Source organism: Diprion similis, chromosome 2 (assembly GCF_021155765.1).
Source record: "Diprion similis isolate iyDipSimi1 chromosome 2, iyDipSimi1.1, whole genome shotgun sequence".
NCBI classification, from domain to species: Eukaryota; Metazoa; Arthropoda; class Insecta; order Hymenoptera; family Diprionidae; genus Diprion; species Diprion similis.
Window position 1 is genome coordinate 15,842,629 of NC_060106.1, and position 20,127 is coordinate 15,862,755.

At 45.6% G+C, this 20,127-nt stretch overlaps 1 protein-coding gene across 2 annotated transcripts; it reads left to right on the top strand.

The window, feature by feature from the left end:
* The first annotated feature begins 1,518 nt into the window (after positions 1-1,518).
* Positions 1,519-19,664, top strand: LOC124415313 (reversion-inducing cysteine-rich protein with Kazal motifs). Of its 2 annotated transcripts, none has more exons than XM_046896419.1 (8): positions 1,519-1,632; positions 10,524-10,576; positions 14,875-14,958; positions 15,308-15,360; positions 16,252-16,596; positions 16,685-17,120; positions 17,223-18,597; positions 18,841-19,664. In XM_046896419.1, exons 1-8 carry the CDS (start codon positions 1,621-1,623, stop codon positions 19,219-19,221), a joined length of 2,739 nt encoding a protein of 912 aa, XP_046752375.1. In that variant the 5' UTR covers positions 1,519-1,620; the 3' UTR covers positions 19,222-19,664. The 2 variants fall into 2 exon arrangements, with proteins under 2 accessions (XP_046752375.1, XP_046752373.1); XM_046896417.1 differs by having other exon boundaries at positions 1,525-1,632; positions 15,324-15,360.
* Positions 19,665-20,127: the final 463 nt, after the last annotated feature.

The window sequence follows — 20,127 nt, forward strand, 5'->3', positions numbered from 1 at the left end:
AAATTACCAAAAGAATCTACGCGATAATAATTTAATTGATGTTTAGTAATTCAACTGCACCGTTAGGATTTTTTTAAAACTTCATAGACGTCTGCCTGACGAAACCTCTGCATTTCGAATCAACACCGAGAGGGTCATTGCGCTTTACGGCTCATATGTATCCCATATCGTTTTTGATTCATTGCGTTGAGCCGTCAGCTGTAAACGGTGAGCGTAAGAAGTTTACGTCTGCGGATGCGTGCCCTTGGGTTATCGCCTTTTTCACTATCAACCTTCCGCACCTGTGCAGCAGGGGGCTTACATTTTGGATTGTGCAAATTTAGCGGTAAACCGCAGCGTCGATCGTAGGACAACTCATATGAAAGTCCGAGTAGAGGCGTGCTGCGTACAAGTAGAACGCGTAGAACAATCCAACAATCCATTCCACATATTTACAGCTAGCATACAAGGCAAGTCGCGTAAAATGGCATATCGCATAGGAACGCGACATAAATACTAAGTTTGCCTCGCGATATTTGCATAAGGAGGATAAATTAATGCCTCTGATTACGGATTTGCCAAAGTGAAATATGGTACATCCATTTGCGATGGATAAGTTATTATCAACCTCCATCTACCCGTTAGAGTCGGATGTACCATATATTCAGCTCTCCAAATTTCCTTTACAGAAAAGTCAATGTTGCGATTATGAAGATCATTCGATCGTGAACTCGCCCTGATATCCTGGTACACTAAGAATCGAAAATGTTCAAATTATTTAAATACATTACACGGAATTTGATCAGCAAAGAAGGACAAGATTAAAACATTTGTCCTAACATCCATTTTAATCCGAAGTCAGTGATACGACGAGATGGAATAGCGGAGCCAAACAATATACGTGGCCGGATATCTTCGAGGTTCAAGTCTGCTTCCGGAGAGGATACCAACCGTTGCGGGAAAATTCGAGTCGGGCCCAAAACGAATGGCCGAATAAAGAGTAAATAAAAAGGAATAAGCGGAACGGACGAACGGCCGACGGTGCAGTGGACACGGGATACCGTCGAGTGTCACAACATCGGGTGCACGAGTGACACTGAGCACGCGTCCCGCCCGCCCACGCGATCTCTTCCTCGAGGATGGCGATGGCCTCCGGAGGTGAGGTGAGGGTTGGGGTGGGGAGGGGAGGGGGAAGGAGGCGCGGCAAAAGCTTTCGGATGCTCAAATGGCTCGAAAGCTCAGTCAGTCAGTCAGTCAGAAGCGAGCGAGCGCAGCGAGCGCGCACAACCGCAGTTCTTCTATCCGGCGACAAATCGGGCCGCACGCTGATCCGTGAAATGCATTATTAACTTAAGCACAAACCGCGGAACGGATCCGAGAATCATGATTCACGATGTGAGCTGTGATGTGAATAAATGCGAGTTCGCCACCTGACCCTTACTGAAAACCACTGTCCTTCGAATTAATACTTGTTTTCCACGTCGCGTGCTTGTACTTGATATATATATATATATATATATATATATATATATATATATAACGTAGACTTGGCGATTGAGCGATCTCTGACCAAGATGACACCGAGATTTGGGTCCTGCTTGACTCTCCTCGTTGTTTTGTACGCTGGTTCTGCACTATCCGATGCTGGACAAGGTGAGTTTTTGGTTATTTTAATTATCAAGATATTCTTAACCGCGGATATTCAAACCTTTCCGGAATTGGCGCCAAAATTTCATCGAATAACTAACGCGCTTGTCACATCACACGATCCTGGCGCAAAATGACACTGCGAGAAATGAATGTTTTTTTTTCATATCCAACGCGCAGTTGGTGGTTCGTCACATTTTGCAATCAGATTTTTCCGAGGCTCGTTGCGAGAGGCTGAGAGAATCAGGGTTAATGACATTCGGTTAATTGGAAGGAAAATGCGACAACTAGTGTAATAAGAATGAGCGTTATAATACGGTATCGTGTACGTCGAGTTGTAATTTAAACTAACGAAAATGAAAAGTAAAAGCATTCGTTAAATTTTCAAGCAATGCAACACCAACGTCGTCGTATCAAGAGATACGAGCTTATCTTTGGTGAAGGAATAAAAAGCGATTTATGTAACGAGCCTAGGATATTAGAGCGGATTCATTGAACTTCTGCCCGGGTTCGACACTTTGTCATGGGTAGGAAAAGAGATCGACGACAGCTTCCCGGCACATGCGTCTCCGAAGGAATCTACTTTTTCTTCCATTTTTTTTTTGTTCTCCGCTCCACCCTCTTATCTTCTTTTTGCTTTTAATAACCATATCGGAGGGCATGCAGCTAACTCGTAACAACTCCACGTGGTAAAGTCGCCGGACCGAGGAGCGTAATTCGTGTGCCGGAGTTTACTTGAACACACGTCCCTACTGCTTCACATATGTACATGTAACGCACTCCTCCAGGGTCCGGGTAAGTTGCATTCATTGGTCGGTGGGGTTCTTGCCAAGTGACAAGACGAGGACCACCGGCATGTTTAGTTAATAGTCTGGCTTATCGCGAATGGCGTAATAACGAATTAGGGAGAAATGCTTTCGGGGGTTGGACAATGAAACAGCGAGAAATTACAACTCACGTGTGTAGCCCTATAAAACTCAGCTACAACATGCTTCGTTACGTTCTCTCTCTTCGTGTTCGATCTGCGGTGTACGTCACGCTTAATTACTTAATTAGTTATATACTTGCGTGATGCGTATACCGACACACTCCGCATTTTTCTCAGAATTTACAAGTCGAACCATGGATGACATTTATTTAGGTTGAATTCATCCTCGACGTTTATCTTGCGAAACAACTTCGGAACGATCTATGATTCGATTAATCGCGATCTTCACTCGCGAAAAAGAATTTCTCGTAGAAATTTCTAACGTCAAATATGATGTGCAACAGATGCGGTTAACTATATGGAAGATGCATTGGCCGATTGATAATTACCGTGACGGAGTTTTTACTTAAAGGGGAAAATCACAAGTGTACTTCTATTCAAATGACCCGCGGCAAAGAGCGACGCGTACATAAGTGCGGTACGTGGTTACGTACCCCGTTGGATATAAATAGTTGTCAGTCATTATCTGCTTTTTTTCTTATTAACAACTGCAGTCCCCGTCGCGCGCGCGTCTTTCCAGCGGACCCACTATTCTTTTTTCCGAAATTTTATCTCTTTTCTCTTCTTCTCACTTGTCTGTTTTCCCCCTCGTCTTCTTCTTCTTCTTCTTCTTCTTCTTCTTCTTCTTTTTCTTTTATTTTTGCTAAATTTATCAGGCGAACTGAAACCCTCGTCTTTACGTGAGGTGTCTGTTAACGGTGTTTCAATTTTTCTCCCGCAAACTACTAAACCACTACCTACTAACTTTTCCGCGGCCAGATGTTCGGTGTAATTCATCCTCGCGGTTCACAATATCTAGTAAATATATTCCAGCATGACCTAGAAAAAACAAACCGTGAGAAATGATAAATGAAGCAAAAATGTGCTCGCTCTGCAGAATTTTTCTTCTACAACTGAACAAGAAATTATACATCATCGCACAGTCTCGAGAGCTGATAAAACATCAGTTTACTTACACCTGGTGTAAAGAAGTGCACGCTAGAAGCAGGAGGGGGGGGGGGGGGGGGGAGGTTATTTGTCAGCGAGTCGTAAAAAAGTTGGAAGTCCGTAAGGTAGCTGCATTCTGGCTTCGCGCAAGTGCGTATAATCGTAAATTTAGTTATACACGTCAACGGGGTTAAACGGGAAGTCATTAAACCGAGGAAATTTTCATTTACCATTTAGGTGCACTGGGTACAGCGATATACCACACGCTTTACACATGTCGGGTCGTTTACTCGTTACAAGGTGTATGCCACTTATATTCACGTGTTAGGGGTAGCTGCATAACTCAAAGACGATAAACATTTTCTCCTAATTTATCCTAAGTATCGACTCGCAGTCGTCTAATAATTCTCGTTCAACCGGATGACAGAGAGTGTCGCTATGATCCTCATTTTTGCATTTTCGCTTCCACCGTTCCTCATAAAATCTCTGATCACATATTATTACACACATCCGTTAAACTCAGACCGCGTGCATTTCCCACACGTCGTAATTCATACGCCATCGTGGAATGATATCCGAAGTAAAGTGCCGAATGTATAATAACCGTACGCGTTATGAGAGGCCTCGGTTCTTGAACGTCTCAATGCAATCGTCGCATGCGGTGACGGTTGCACGGCATAGGGAGCCGGGAGGATATCTGATGGGAGTTTAAGTGAGCGTGAAACTGTTCGGTACAAGTGCCAGGCGTGACTTACTGCAGCACGGTCCTGGTCCAGTCCCCACATAGGTCGCTGGAGAGATGCTGCGCTTTTGAGTGAGATGCTCCTGAGCTCCTCGTGGAGGCGAGCTGCAGGCTAACGTACGATTGAATTTTTTATTTCGGTTGCGTTGTTATTCCGTTGTTGAACATCGTTCCACGGTGAGAGATTCAACGGTTCTCGTTCCAATCGTCTTTTAAATGTTTAGCATATACTGCATATTTTGAAAGAAAGAAACGCAAACCTGTGACGGAATTTGCATGATCGTATCAGATACCGTAATGGCGAGCAGAGGTTGTTTCCCATCGACGAATCGAACTCCGACACCCGGTATGAAGGATACGGGCCGGTGCGCCGAGGGCAGAAGATAAATAAAGACATAAAACAAGTGACAGCTTCGCGCGAGAGAAAAACTCAAACAAGACACACATCTCCGGGGCCCACGCACCGACGCTCGACGCCCCGACGCGGTCGGAGCGTCGTCCGCGCGTATCCGTCATTCGGTCTTCACGAGCTTATATTATAGGCACAGGTATAAATAAAGATATAAGACTAATGTATGATAAATAAAGGCACGCGCACGTCGTCGTCTTCGGCCAAAATTATTAATTTTTCATAAACCGTTGGCTGAGTCATTATTTCTAGATTTTAGAGGGCGCCAAAAGACAGCTGAGAGCATCGCACGGTTCAATTTGAGGGTTCAAAAATCTGACCCCATAAAACTTGCAGCTTTACTGTATCTACATGGTATACGTTGCGTAACACGTAGATGAAATTAATTTTTTTCAACCCTGCTCGTATTTCCACGGTATTTACCAAACAATTTGACAGTATCAAACGGCTTACTTTTCCACATCTTTTTTCTAGTCAGTTGCTCAGTTTCACCCACGTAATCGCTTCGTGCTTTGATCGTATAGATGCTTTTTTTGAAAAAGAGTTATATTCCTGCATAGTTTGGAAAACTGCATCAGAAGGCTACGGGTACAGTGATTACCGTTTATGACAAATTAGTGCAACAATTTAACCCTCGGTGATCACCCTGGGTAGAATCGACCTGTCGGTCAAAATATACAAAGTTCCCGGTTTTAAATGGGACTGTATTTGCCATATACCCTTAGTTCGAAGTATCCTCTATACGTAGGGATCGTCGGCCATCTGAATCAAGTCTAGAGTTTATCCGCTGCCAAATGTTTAAACTTCGCAATCGAACGTTCCTATCGGAACTGTTCGACGATAATGACAGAAATGTCGTAGTTTTTTGAACCACTTTGAGACCAATGGTTTGCTCAAAATGGTTTTTTGAAAACTGCCTGGGTAGAATCGACCCAGCGTGATCATCGTAATTAAATTTAGAGGTGTGACCATCGTAATTGAATTTAGAGGTGTGACCATCGAGGGTTAAAAAAACAACAAAAAACACGCCACCACACAATTTACAAACTATTTTCATACGTCACGGTGACGTGCATCATGGCTGCGCAGCGTAGAATATTTCTCACACCCCGTGTCCCGAATTCGGGATATATCATAAGACAATAAAAAAAAAAAAGAAGAAGAAAGAAAGAAATGCTCATATAACATTGTGAACAGTCCCTAATTATAGCGATAGTGCAGAGCTGTGTGCCACGCATGCTTTCAACGGTCCTCACGGGCACTCAGATCGCTGGACCATTACAGCGACGTGGTCCGTTTATTTCCAATATACTCTTCGAGACGTATCTGGTCAGTAGAACGTGTTACCTACCATAGCTGCATCAATGATTGAACACGTTCAGCGCTCGTTACTCACAGGATGCAACGACTCGTTCATCGTACTGGTACAGCGATGCGGTGATAAAATTTTAACGCCGACTCCCTTGTCTCAACATAAATTCTTATCGCATCAAAATTGTAAAAGGAACTCCGCCCCTCTCCCCGCTCGATTGAATTTGAATAACCAGTCATTCGTCATCCAGCGTTTTGATGTACGCAATATACTTGGATATATATGTATACCTACAACACAATAGTGTATGCAATGCGCATAGCGGAAAGACCGGTAGTGGCACCGCATGTTCATAGCGTGGGATGTTAACTTTTAAATTTTCGAGTCGCCGGCCTCGTCGTTGCAGAGCGATACGGAGCACACATGCAGCTGCATAAGCTGCATCTCAGGGAGTATATAGGTAGGCAGTAAACCGTGCCCTGTAAACACCGGGCATACGGCGTAAACTGTAAACTGTAAACTGCACTATAACCTGCACCGCCGCAGCATGCATACGCAGCAACTGTAGCGGGGAAGAGAGGCGCGCATAGGTTTGCGCTCTTGTCATTTTTATTAATTCACGAGGATCCGCTGCACCGATAAGCCGGTCCGGCGAGGATCCACGCGGCGACACATTCTCGCGGCGTGACGTCATCTGCCAATTGATTGAATCAACGTATTGCATATGTATGCATGCATCCAGCCAGCGTAACAAGGGAACGTGTAAGAAGTCAGTGAGAAGAAAGCTTATTAATTGTAAGTCTTGCCTCCTATTGCGTATGTTAGAAACTCCAACGCAACTTGCCCATCTGGGATACCACGCGTATTGCAATTTCTTCCCCCTCGATATCGCCTCGCAGTCCCGATAAACGGTTATGTGGTCGTATATTGTAAGGACGGCATCGTATAATTACTATTCCATGGATTGATAGATATCGGCTGAGCTGCATGGAAAATCCAGCTGAGCGTGTGCCGGTTGTCACGCCGAGTTGGAGAAAGTGCAACGTTTGCAACAAAGCGATACTTCCTTGGTCCGTAAGTAGTTACACAAGGTGGACCTTGTAAGGAAAGCATTAGCCTCACGGGGAGGTGTAAAAAGTCAAGTTTCGATTTTTATTACGTTGAGCGTAGTCCGCATTACACAGAGAGAAGAAAAAAAGCAGACGCATCAGGGTTTTTGGTAAAAAAAACATCCAGGTCAACTATGTTTTTTACTATTAATGTGGCAGACTTTTCACACAGTGGTTTTCAATGATTCTACAGTAGATTCTGCATTTTAGGAAGTATATTTTACCAAAAAACCTGGTCTGATCTGAAACCTGACTAAACTGAATAACGAAAAAGCTCAAACGAGTCTGAAATATGCGAGGGATAAAGTCCGTGACTTTATAGAGAACCGCGAAGTTGGCCTTACACCTTGGGCGGTGCATTTTTGCCACATCAATTTCTTTCTCATCATCATTACGGGAGCAGAGTTAATTGCGCCTGAATTCATCGCGCCCCAGAAAGGCCCTTCGGCTGCGCTGCCCTGCGCTTTGGATAGAAACTTGTAAATTTAAAATTCGGGGTTGACGGGGAGAAAAATGCGGCATGGCCAAGAGTGGCGTCATCGGGTAATTGACCAAATTGAGCCTGTGCTTGTGTATATATAAGAAAGAGAAGCGCGGACGGCTGCTTAATGCTCAGCAGCGCATGCTAAAGATGAGGTGAAGAGAGCAACACCATACTGATTAATCTCTCGCGCTTCGTTAGGAATGGTAATATTCCAAAGTGTCGTTCGCCCCCCGAATGCCGCTGCTCAGGGCGAAACATTGCAGGCTAGAGGAATCCCGAGCTGAACCGAGCTGCTCCAGCCGCGTCTTGCCGATGTACTTACTCCAAGCCGCTTAATAATGTGTGAATATAAAGAAAACGCCGGTATTATTCTACGCCCTGAAATTTAGTTAAACACGTGCCATGCTTAAGTACATATTTCTAGCTGAGGTTCAACGCGCAGTTCAAAATTGCTCCGCATTCTGTCTAGCGTCACTTCTAGATTCTAGAATCGCTTTTGTCAAGCCGGCTGCCATTGGCTTCAATAGTATCACCATCGAAGCCCCATGATCTCACGAGCTCTTAACTCTTAACCATCAATTGGACCCCCAGCAGTGCCACTTGTTGAGCTTGTATAAGAAGCTGATAAAACAGTAGAGTTTGAGATAACCGCGTGACTGTTGTCGAGTCTCTGGTGTGCAGTTAGATTGAACTTCCCCTTCATCGTAATCTAACTGTTTCTCATATTGCGTTCTTTACGAGGTCGCATCGACCTAAAGGGACTATAGCTTTATCGTTATCCATTATACTTATCCACTTGTCGCCCACACGCGACTTCCCTTTGCGGATGAAATCTCGCGCAGACCGGGAAGCAAGGTCCGTTTCAGATTGTGAGAAATATCTGGACGGAAACCACAGCCTCGTTGTCTCCTCGATCTCGACGGGATCGGCTCAACTCTGAGAAAATCTCGGTCCTGCTGCAAAGAGTCGGAGTGATCGGTGTGTCGAATGGAGTTTCGATTGCTTCCGTAATGGAATAACGTTAATTGAGTCGGTATCGGGGCCGATGGGACGGGTGGGCGTGACGCTGGCGGTCCAGGGCTTAGAGACGCGAGGTGAACACGGCTGAGTCCCGCAATCGTTGATCCAGATTAACCCGATTTGACGCCAAGGCCCACGCAGTCCTCGGAACGTCTGTCGTTTGTTTAACTGTTTGAATTTTGGTAAGCCGGTAACCCGCACCGAGTTCGCCGGCCGACCACGAAGAGACCGTACGAAACCCGCTCCTCGGTTATAGTTATTTTCGTATGTCGGCGGCAATCACCGTGTCAGTAGTCGTTGGAAACCGACCTACCGAGCGACCAACGAACCAACGAACCTAACCAACCAACCACCGCTGGATACACGCCGCCCCGTGTAAGAGGATCCGACCGGAGGAGGATGTCGAGTCTTGGCTAATCAGCGTTGCGCTAATTACCATCAGAAGCGATATTTCTAATTAAGATGCAGACGAATAATAATACGAGCCAAGCGTCATCGTCCGGGTCTCGTATCAAAGACACTGTGCGGTGTAAAAGTTCCCATCTAACTTGCCACAACTTCCCGGTTTCGGTTCCAAAATTCACCCAATTAAGTCCGCGGCATCGTTTCGATTACGACATATATCGGTGCCATGCGGTGATGACGCGAGGAGTCCGAGACGAAAGGCTACTTTGGTTCGTTCCGAGACTCGGTCGAGAAAGCCTTTGATCTCCTGACAGACAAGAAGAAAGCTCTATCAACGAACACCCTTAAATTCTGCTCCAGTTACAAGTTTACACTTGGCCGGCTGGGTCGCGCGTTTCTAGCAACGCGGGCAACGCGTGCGTGTCTCGGAACAGATAAGCAATAGTTGACTGCTTCTCGGGAAAAACGGCGAGCGGCACCTCGGGTGGAAATCAAAGACTTCCGGTTCGCCCGGCGAGCCTTCAAAGTTATAATAACTCGACTATTGGCAGTGCCTTTGAACCTTCCCATCGCGCACCTAAACGGGGACACCGATGGCTCTATACGCACCTATATTTACACTCACATCCACGTGTGTGCGTGAGGTGCACACGACGAACGATCTTTGAGCGCGAGTTGTGTGATTAATCACTAACCCCTTAATGGAGAGGGTCATTAGCCTTCGTTGAAACATCAAATGAAGCTACTTTGTCGACCCGTAAGTACGATCCGTAAAAATCATTCGAACAAGTCTCGGTCTATGCTTTACTCGCAGCCGTTGGCGGTGGGTACCGACTATAAGCTATCGGTCTTACATAATGCACGAATCGCATTGATTATTTACATACCGTGTATACGCTTGTCGTTGAATCGTTCCAGAGAAATTTCATCGAACTAACCGTCGAGGCAAAGAGCTCTCATTATTCCTCGAACGACAAAGTGCATGATGTTAATATCGTAGTAGGTGTACAACGAACATAGACGTTGGATTGCGATGTGGGGCGGTGGGGGCGAAACGAATGATGAGAAAACGGAGGTTGACGGACTAATTATTGTCTATTAAACTTAATTGGTGGACCTATGCGCTACACCCAGACACACGCATATAAAACGCTGGAATTATACTGCCCTCCGTATGCTATATACATGTATCACGATCTATGCGTCCATACCGCGAAGAAGAGACTCTCATCCGGGTTCGCCCAAATTTCACTCGGATAAAATAAGAGATTTTCCGGGCTCAGGATACGGGTGGGCCCTCGAGATTTGACGGATCGGGCCCACATGCCCCAAGAATAGCTGTCCCGCTGGTCAGCCCGGGTCCTGACGCAAGGCAGACCACCGACTCTGGTTTTTCTCAATTGGGCCCTGCGTACGAACGAGGGTTGAGAGAGGTATGGTCCCATTTTTCCACTTCATTTACCGCTCACTAACGTCACTTCGTTGTTATTGTCTGTTGCAGAGATTCTCTGTTGCCACTTGGCGGCTGGTTCCTGTCGCAGTGTTTGTTCAAAGGTACGTCGAACACACTTGAGTTATTATACTTTACCTTTCAATGATCCTTCCGCTGCAGAGTCAGTTTCTACATACCTATAACATGCATGTGGTGAAGTTGGAACAGCTTAAGGAGTAACTCGAGCTCTTCGACACGAGGAAAAAGTACCGTGTTAGCCACGTGTTCTTGGACGCGGGAGAGTAACCGACGTATAACAGATACGTGGAGGCGGTAGAGCAATCAATTAAAACGCGACGCGTATGCCTGTGTAATATAAACACTTCGATTGATCGGTTTCGCGCGAGTTTTCGGTCATCATAGACGTCGGCGTTTCTTTATCTTCGCAATATCATGCTTATAATGTCAGCCGAATCACATCACGCTGGGCACGGCTCCTCGAGGTTGGTGAACATTTTAATCGTCGGATTCAACCGGATTGATGAATCGATGCTCGTTAAAGCTAACAGATCAAAGCCAGAGCTGAGATGCAGTATAACTACGGTTCAATATAGCGCACGATGAAATCACGCGAGCATAAATATTCAAACTAGAGTTGCGGAGAGCCAGAGCCGATGGATTGTAAATAAAATAAAGCCCCGATTGATCGGCCGTTCTGCGTATGCGTTCAGCTAGATACAAACCCTCCACACCTACATAAAACCAAGCCACCTCCTCCACTCGTCTCTTTGCCAAGTCGAAGTGCACGCCAAGCTGCGGGTGGCACATCGGGTCTGGTTCGACTATCCGGTCCGTAAATCCATCGAGAAATGGGCCCTACACGTGGGTGAAAACTTGAAAAGGGCTGCTCAGGTGTCGGGTGAGTCTCCCGCAGGATCTCCTCGTTTTTTGCAAAGATCCCCTGCATAATGCGAATCATGCAAATATTGTGGGAGGTTTGAATAATTTTTACCAACATTAATAGCCATCTGCGGTGGTGAGTTTCTCGCGGAAATCCTTCATCGTTTTTTGTGTGACGAAGGATCTCTGTGAGCTTGAAACTGATTCTCGTTGTGTGTACGCTTGATGCAACGTGGGACGGTTTTGGGCCTTATGACTGCTGTTGGGGCCCCGAAGCGAGAGCGGAGATGGTATCGATGGCGTTGGACCCGCTGAGAGATTTACGTAGGAGCAGCGGGGCGCCGACTCATTCATACGCAAATATTATAACTGGATTCGGAAAATAAGCCGCGGGTTTTTGATATCACTGATACTGTTTCTACGCGTTCGGTATGCGTGGTGTCCTGTTACCACGTGAAGTAAAACGAAAAATAAGAAAGTTTAAAGAGGAAAAAAAAAAAAAAAAAACATGTACAACATCTCCGTAATACTGCAAGTTTTTACGACATTCCTTATCTTCGTTTCCTCTGCGTAGACAGTCCGGGAATTTGGGGGAATGGGAAGAGAACAGATTAAAAAGAATTTTAGATCAACTTTGCTTCTCCGACTCGCGCGTGGATAAATTTAATCTTTATATCCTCCACCGCGCTTTGCGGCCGTTGTATAAGTCGAGATATTCGTTTGTTTTAGAAAAGTAACAGTTTTCTTTTAATGCTGCCTATATTTTATCTATACGAATGGGATAATATTCTTGAAAGGCGCGATGAGAACTCAAACGCTTATACCTATCTATGCAAACTATATATATACACACGCTAGATGCACGGCGCGCGACACGACGCGTCAGCTGCATTATATGCCCACAGCGAGCTGCTTTGATAAATCCAAACGGTATATTTCTAAATTATAGAACAAAAATACACGCGAAGCACAACACAGAGCTCTCTCTGTTGTAACAATTTATTACTATAAGTAGCGAGAATGTTTTACATTTTATATATATATGTATATTATACACAACGTATATTTTTCGTCAAACATAGATCAAGTTACGTCTCATAGTTCTTTCCCTGTCCCGGTTGTATTATTATAAGCGCGTGGAGGAAATCCCTGCAGTCGGTTGGCCGTCCCTTGGAAAAAGTCAAGAGGCAGTAAAAACAGTGGACACGATAACGCAGTGCTGTGTACGGGAGTGCTTAAGCACTCTGGGGATACACAATGAGACAATCGGTCGAGGCTTGCAGCTATAGCTTATAGTTGGTGCAGCACGGCCTGGCAGTGTGCAACACGAGGCAAAAGACAGATCTTCGCGTTAGGCCTACGCTGATGAGGACTTCCTGCTTAGGAATCTAAAAGTAAAATAACCGGAAGTCTCGTGGATCCGAGGTAGAAACCCGCGGACCCGCAGGCCGCGTCCTCTGCGTTGGTAGATGTGTACATAACCGATTCTTATACACAAGGGCTTATAGGCGTATGGACGCGCAAGTGAATCTGGGCGCACGTACTCGCGTCATGTAGCTTTATAGTAGCTGTTGGATATTTCCTTCTCCCAAATACCCTCCGGGTAACATTTACGACGTTTAGGCACGAGAGTGTCGGCCGCGGGTCCGAGAGACGACGAAAGAAGCTGCTGCGGGGTCTTTGAGGGGACCCAAAAACCGGCGATGTTCAACACCATGGCGCAATCACTCGCGCTGCGCGTTTCACGGCGAGGGCACGAGTTCGCAAAGTCTGGAAAAAGAGAGAGAAAGAGAGAAAAAGATAGAGATACTCTTTTAAACCCGAGTGCGGATCAAAAGAGACCAAAATAGCGGACATGCCTTCGTTTTTCGCGACAAGAAGCACGTGCAGAACCACATTAACCGGATTCCGCTGGGTGTTTTACGTATCGCGTACGTTACGGGTGATTTAAGAAACGCACAAAGTAACTTAGGTCTCCGGCGGATAAATCACTCATGTACTTGTATATTACACGTGAATGCCTGGATTTTTCATATACTCCCGCACTGGTATTTTCGTTGCCGCACATAACATTTATATCTCAGTTTGGATACATCGAGTGGCTGAGCGATTACTGCATCACCCTCGCCGTTAACGACGCCGTTAATTACCCACGGGATATGTTACTCGTCGGGCAAGTTTCGTATGCACAGGATAGATTTATAATCACCTTCACATACCCGCACGGTATTCCCGGATCAGGAATTGAAAAACATGCGCGAATAAATGTCGCCGACTAAAGAAGATTGAAACTACTTGGATACATCTGATTATTACATACTTAAAGAAGTTCTTCACTTGGATAAATTCATTCGAAAATCTGCTACCGTGTTGCTATCAGGTACAGCACGAGTGAACAAACTTTGACTTGGTAACAAATTTTCGAATAGAATGTGCCTGTAATGTGACACACATTTCGCACGTTGGATAGATCGAAAAAATTGGATATCAGGAGCACCATTTTCAGAGTACTTGGAACAGGTGCCAAGGTCACCCGGTAGCGAGTGGGGTTAGTAATTTATCATACGCTCGAGCTTGGGAAACCGGAGTATCTGACAATGGGGGGTCATCGCGAAGCTCCGTGCTCTCTTATGGGTCCAGACCGTCTTCGCGCCATCCGTGTTCCACATACCTCCGAGAATACACGCGACGAAAATACGCGGGTTCGCGCCGCGACGCTTCGCGTCGTTCCTCCACAGGCCATCTTCGTCCTGCAGCCTTAATCTAGACAAACGCCACGTTGACATCACCTGATTAAACCGGAGCAATCACCCGCTGCGAATGTGAACGGGCGAGAAAGATGGAACGTTGGAGAAGAAGTTTGATATAACATATTTTTTCATGGGGTCATTTTTGAATTCGGAATTCTTTTACCTTGTATCCCTTGCAGAACGAGCGATGCCTGGGTCGAGGGTCGAGGTTAAACCGAATTAGCGGAGGCGGGCAGTGACTTATGGTGAAAGGGGTCGCTAGTGACCCCTGCGCAGGCCGAACTTCCCGGCATATGTAGGCATTGTAGACACGGAGTTCGCTGGAACCGTTGGTGGCCATAAAAAACCAACATGAGTTGCCACGTGATTTGGAATACATGAAGAAACGGACGCGCGAGGCCTCGTCCTCGTCCCAAGAGACATTTATTGAATTTTGAATGAGCACGCGATACGCCACGTGAGGTCTCCGATTCTTTCTCCATAATTGATATTCACCTCCGCAGCCAAGGAGGAAGCCTCTCTCGTCGTGACGGTGTTCGTAAATATGTCCTCAGATTCCGGGCTCGTTTTTGCTTTGTATCAGGTCTCAACTATGAACAACAGTCGCGCTATTAAGTTACACGCAAATTTCAATGATCAGAAGGAGCCATTCGTTTTGTCTCTCCAACTCGATGTGATGAATTTTGAAATCCCACTTTTCTACATTCCTCATCGATACCCGTGAAATATTCTTGCAAGACTCTCACGACTAACGGTTTTGATTTCTCCAGATTCGATTGGTGGAGATTGGAGCAGACCCGAAGATCAGAGAGGAGGCGAGTCGGAACCTTTCGGAGCTTTGTTCGGTGGAACTGGTAAGCTGCGTTTAATTGATCTATTGAATTCTTTTCTCCTCTTTTCGCATTGTACCCCAGGTATTGCGTTCACATTTGACCGGTGGCACGTTGTGGAGTGCCAGTTTCTATACATATCGCCGTAGAAAATGGCCTGAAAACGATGACAATGGTGTTACCTCGTAGTGTTACCCAACACGTTTAGATCGCGTTCAATAAAAGATGAATGCGAAGGCAGGATGCAACCTGATCCCTACTTTTTCACATTCATTATATTCGTGATTCATGCATACCCACAAGAACTTGAAAATGCGAATAGTTTCACGTTTCAACAGTTTTATGTACCTCTGCTCTCTATTTTTGTCTAATACGCAAACTTATTTCAGACCGAGTTCTGGGACTGCTTCAACTCAACGGTGGAAAGTAAGTAGCTTTTTGCTGTACTTTATACACACACGTACGCACTCATACTTATGCACCGAAAATCGTTCTCGATTGTTTCTTTGCCATTCCATTCAGCCCGCAATGCGCATGTCATGTGATACTTTCAAGTGCTACTCGGTACCTCGAGATCATTTGACTTGCTACCGGGCTCTGCCGGGCGGGTGTTTGCCCTCAAGATTGATTGCAGGATAATGCGCGTCGCCGACGCTCACCGCTCTTGAATTATTCTTTCGCAATTTAAACATTCCATATACATAATGTCCTGAGTGAACGCCTGTGTCAGTCATATATACTGTTATTTCATGATTTCGCATTGTCGACACTCTTTGCAAATCCTTAGTTCATACCTACTCGTAGTTAATTATAGTACCGCGCTAAAAAAAATTACTGTACAATGGTGAGGTTAATATCTGAAATGTGACTTGTCTTCAAATAATTGTCCCTGCTACAACTCTCCTCTGCCGCATTTGCTTGCTTTCTGCATAACGGCTCACCTGCATTTTCCTCAAAGTTGTCCGCTTCGCTTCTATGCATATTCGAAGTTTAAACAGTTTGTTTATCCTTCGACATAACCCGCGCGATAGATAATATTTAGTTTACTTGACCTACGACCAAGCAGTTTATCTGCAACGTGTATCGGCACGTCGAAGTCGTTGCTATGTGTAATGTCTTTTATTTTTTGTTCAGCTGTAAATGGAGTGTGATAAATATTATTCAGTATCTACTGTTTTTCAAGAAGATAAAACAATATCGCAAATACAACAATAATAATAACAATAACGACAACAATAATAATAATAACAATAATGTCAGCGGTAAATCGTAACTAACACACAAAGCAGCTTCACAGATAAACGTTTTTCATTACAGAAGCACGAAAGAATGAGAACTGGGTGGGCAGAGGATGTTGTCATTTGTCACAGAACTTCATTTGTGGGATGAAATGTGCTTTGGCAGGCAGCAGGTCGGATTTGGATGCAGATTGCAGGCAGAGTGATGAATTGGAATTATTCTCGTGCATGGAGAAGCAGGAAGAAAGCGAAAGATGCTGCAACAATGTGACGAATGAGACGTGTCGGGCTGTGTGCAGAACGGCTTTTCATAATCCTGGAAAACATTCATCGCGTAAGCTGAGCGAAAACAATTGCCAAAATCAAATGCCCAAGTGTTTGAAAACGATTGCTGAAGCTGAGAGTGCCGAAAATCCAAAGCAATGTAAGCTTCCGACGCGTTCTTTAATAAACGATCGATGCCTCTGGAAATGTAGGGATAATTTATAAACTCTGATTTTTTTTCCCAACAGATTTGCACTGCTGCGATGAAGCCACTAGCACCGAATGTTTAGAAAGCTGTCGAAGTACTTTGCGAACGGCAGTTACTAATCAGGATATTTTCGATACATTGGAGAAAAAATGTGGTCTGGCATTGCCTCACTCGCCGATATGGAGTTGTATAATGAAAACTACAACGGCTCCGGAACCCCCCCGGCTTCCCCTAGATGCTGCGAAACTCTCGTGCTGTTACCGAGCCTACACATCAAATTGCAAAAAATTATGCTGGAGGGTGTTCCAAGCGGACTGGGAATCGGCTTGGTCGAAGCTCGACAACGAGTGCTTATCGTCCCCTATGGAAGGAGAGCTTCGGAGGTGTCTAGACGATTCGGACGATCCATGCGAGCCGGGATGCTCTGGGCTGAGGTATTGCTCACGGTACAACGATAGGCCGACCACGTTGTTCAGGTAAGCGTGCAAAACGTAATGTTGCGTCGCTATATGTTGATCGGTATAAGGTTTCCAAATGAATACAGAAAAACAAAAGTAACTTTGATCTATGTTTTTTAGAACGTGTTCGGTGACTGCAGACAACGCGGCACAATGGGAAGCGGATCACTGGGTCCGAGGTGGTGTGATAACAGGATTGGGGCTACCGGTAAGAGCCGCACCCTCGTGTCCTGTGGAAACGCTTCGCGCGGCGGCTTGTTTGTTTCAATTGCGTCCGTGCGAATCGCGGATTCACGAAACGCGTCTTTGCAGAGACGACTGTTTGGAGCTTCTTTCAGGATGCGTGGATTGGTCGGCGATAACGGGACCTCACACGGCGGCCACGTTGTGCGCGAAGCTCTCTCCCCCGCGTAAAGAGATGCCGTGTGTCTCGCTGAAACCGTACCTCGAAGATTCCCCGGAGTTCGGAGTAACGCTTTTACCCGACGAGGACATCACGACTCCCTGCCTGCCGAATCCTTGCCTGCCTAATCAGGTTTGCATCCTGCATCCGAACGCCGCGAAGGGCCATCAGTGCGTGGCTAGTTGTTTGCTGGGTGAAATTTCCAAGCAGATGGTTCCTCTGGGCACCTGGGTCCAAGTTCCAAGAGCCGACCAGCAAGGCTGTCTGAAAATTTGCAAGTGCACATTGCACGGTCTGGAAAAGTGCAGAGAGCTTAACTGTTTCTCCTTCAATTCGTGCTGGGTTCAAGACAGGTTTGTCACACACAGATCGAACTTTTACCTCGAATGTAATCCGTGCACCTGTTTTGAAGGAGAGATCACATGCTCTCGCAAGAGCTGCGGCAATTTTAAGGCGGCCTCCTTACCCTGCGATTGTCCAGCCCACTACGTACCCGTATGCGGAAGACTCGGGGTCACATTCGCCTCTGCTTGTCTGGCGAAATGCTCTGGCGTAAGGATGAACAAGATCGAATTCGGCAGCTGCTCGTCCAGGGATCCATGCGATCCGGACCCATGCGACAGCACGGCAAAGTGCGTTCGACGGCCGCGCGTGTGCTTGTCGATTATCCACAAGCCCTGTGCCCAGCACGAATGTGTTTCACTCGACTGCGATCTTCGTCATGATACCAACGGTCCAGTCTGCGATAAAGATAACAGAGAGCACGCTTCCTTGTGCGCTTTGATTCGCGCCGGTGCCACCCTTGGATACAGAGGACCTTGCCTCCAGGGATGCAGCCTTCGCGGCCCCGTTTGCGGTATAAACGGCGAAGTCTATCCGAACGAGTGCTCCGCGTGGGGAGCTGGGACCTCGGTCGATTACGTGGGACCTTGCATTGCTGTGGGACTTGTTGGCGATGTGGCAAAACAACGATGCGGAGAGATCGTACAATGCCCACCATTAGCTGCCCCCAATTGTATCGGTGTCACTCCCCCTGGTGCTTGCTGTCCGGTATGCGGAGGAGCCGCGAGATTATTCTACTCTCGGAAGCAGGTGAGAATTTAGAATTCTTCAGCTAGTTTGAGAGAGGTGAATATCGCCCAAAGACTGTTCAGTCAAGAGTCTGGATCAGATCCAGACAATGGGATTTCTGTTAGTGATATTTAGAGTACCGATCCTTAAATATGTAGTTCAAATTCTGTTGTACCTACATCGATTCTTGTCCAATTCGGGCCTTTGGAATGTTAGACAAGGGCCGAATCCACTGATACAAAATGGAAACTTGTTCTTTTGCAGCTTGAGAGGATCTTGCACATGATGGATGAAGAGATGGACCGGGATGCAGTAACGTTGGGTGCTATGCTCGTCGCCCTGGGTCGACAGATTCAAGTATCGCAGTGTATGCTAAGGGGCGCGTTGACCCCCGAGGGAGACATATTCGTAATTAACCAACCGCTCCCTGCGAAGCCGTCGCCACTTCAGTTGCAAGCGTGCATAGCTGAGATTGAAAAGCTTGTAACACGGATTTCGGAGAGGAGTCCTAGGATATTGGCAGAGGTGCCACTTGGCTCGTTGACAAGAGCGGAGATAATGCACGGCCATGTGTCCGGTGCTTCGTCCAACCAATTATGGATTGCCATGCTTTCATTAGCGGTGATGCTGCTTGTGGGATTTTAAGAGGCATGAGCTCGTTCAGAAGATAACGGACACTGGAAGTCGACGGAGATCGCATGTTTGTCACTCGATTGTTTAACCAATTTTGTACGTTAAGTGACGGTTGTGTGGATAGGTATTTGACAGTGCAGTGACTTCAGAGACAGCAAAGAAATGAAACTATAAGTTGACTTTAATAGTTTATTCTACGTCAGATTAAGCTATGACACATATTGATCCATTACGGATGCATTTTTGCGTTGCGTTCGCGCCAAGTCTGTGATCCTCCTAGTGCCTACATAGTTTAATGTAGTATAGGAAGTACTTTTGAATTTATATATGTATTACCAAAGAATAGAAAGAGAAAGTCAGATAGAAAGGAAAATGAAGAGTTATAAGGCAATGGTGCATAAATATACCTGTAAAGTAATAATTTTAAATTATTAGTTTTGTAAAATAAAATTATTTTCCGAACGTACCAACGTGCTGTCGCAAATTGTTTCTCGTATTATCAATGAAAGTTCACCGAGAAAAAGTTCAATCGAAGAAAACTGCATTTTGATCACAGATCATAACTTCATGTGGAGATAAAATTACAGCCAAAATATTGTGGGATAAGCAATGCTAGTAAAAATCATATAGAAATCTGTCTCCTACTTAAACGGTTCGTCCTACAATATTTCGATTATGATATCCCAGTTTCTAGGGCTCAAACGTACTAGGGGAAAAAATTTTTGTGACGATTCTTGCACCAAAATATTTTCCACTTGTGAATAATTATAAGAATATTAATTCGTTTTTTTGAAAATGAGCGATTTCTTAAAACTGTCACCGTCAATTTTCACATTTATTATAGTACTTATCACAACGTATCGTGTGTAGATACTAGATGGTTCAAGTAAAGTCAACCATCCAGTGGCATTCACTTCT

Bases quoted from the DNA above. Each gene is read 5' to 3' on its own strand.
- LOC124415313 (XM_046896417.1), top strand. From the start codon at position 1,554: ATGACACCGAGATTTGGGTCCTGCTTGACTCTCCTCGTTGTTTTGTAC. The intron at 14,959-15,323 runs GTAAGCTGCGTT...AACTTATTTCAG, and splicing joins AGCTTTGTTCGGTGGAACTG to ACCGAGTTCTGGGACTGCTT. The intron at 18,598-18,840 runs GTGAGAATTTAG...GTTCTTTTGCAG, and splicing joins TATTCTACTCTCGGAAGCAG to CTTGAGAGGATCTTGCACAT.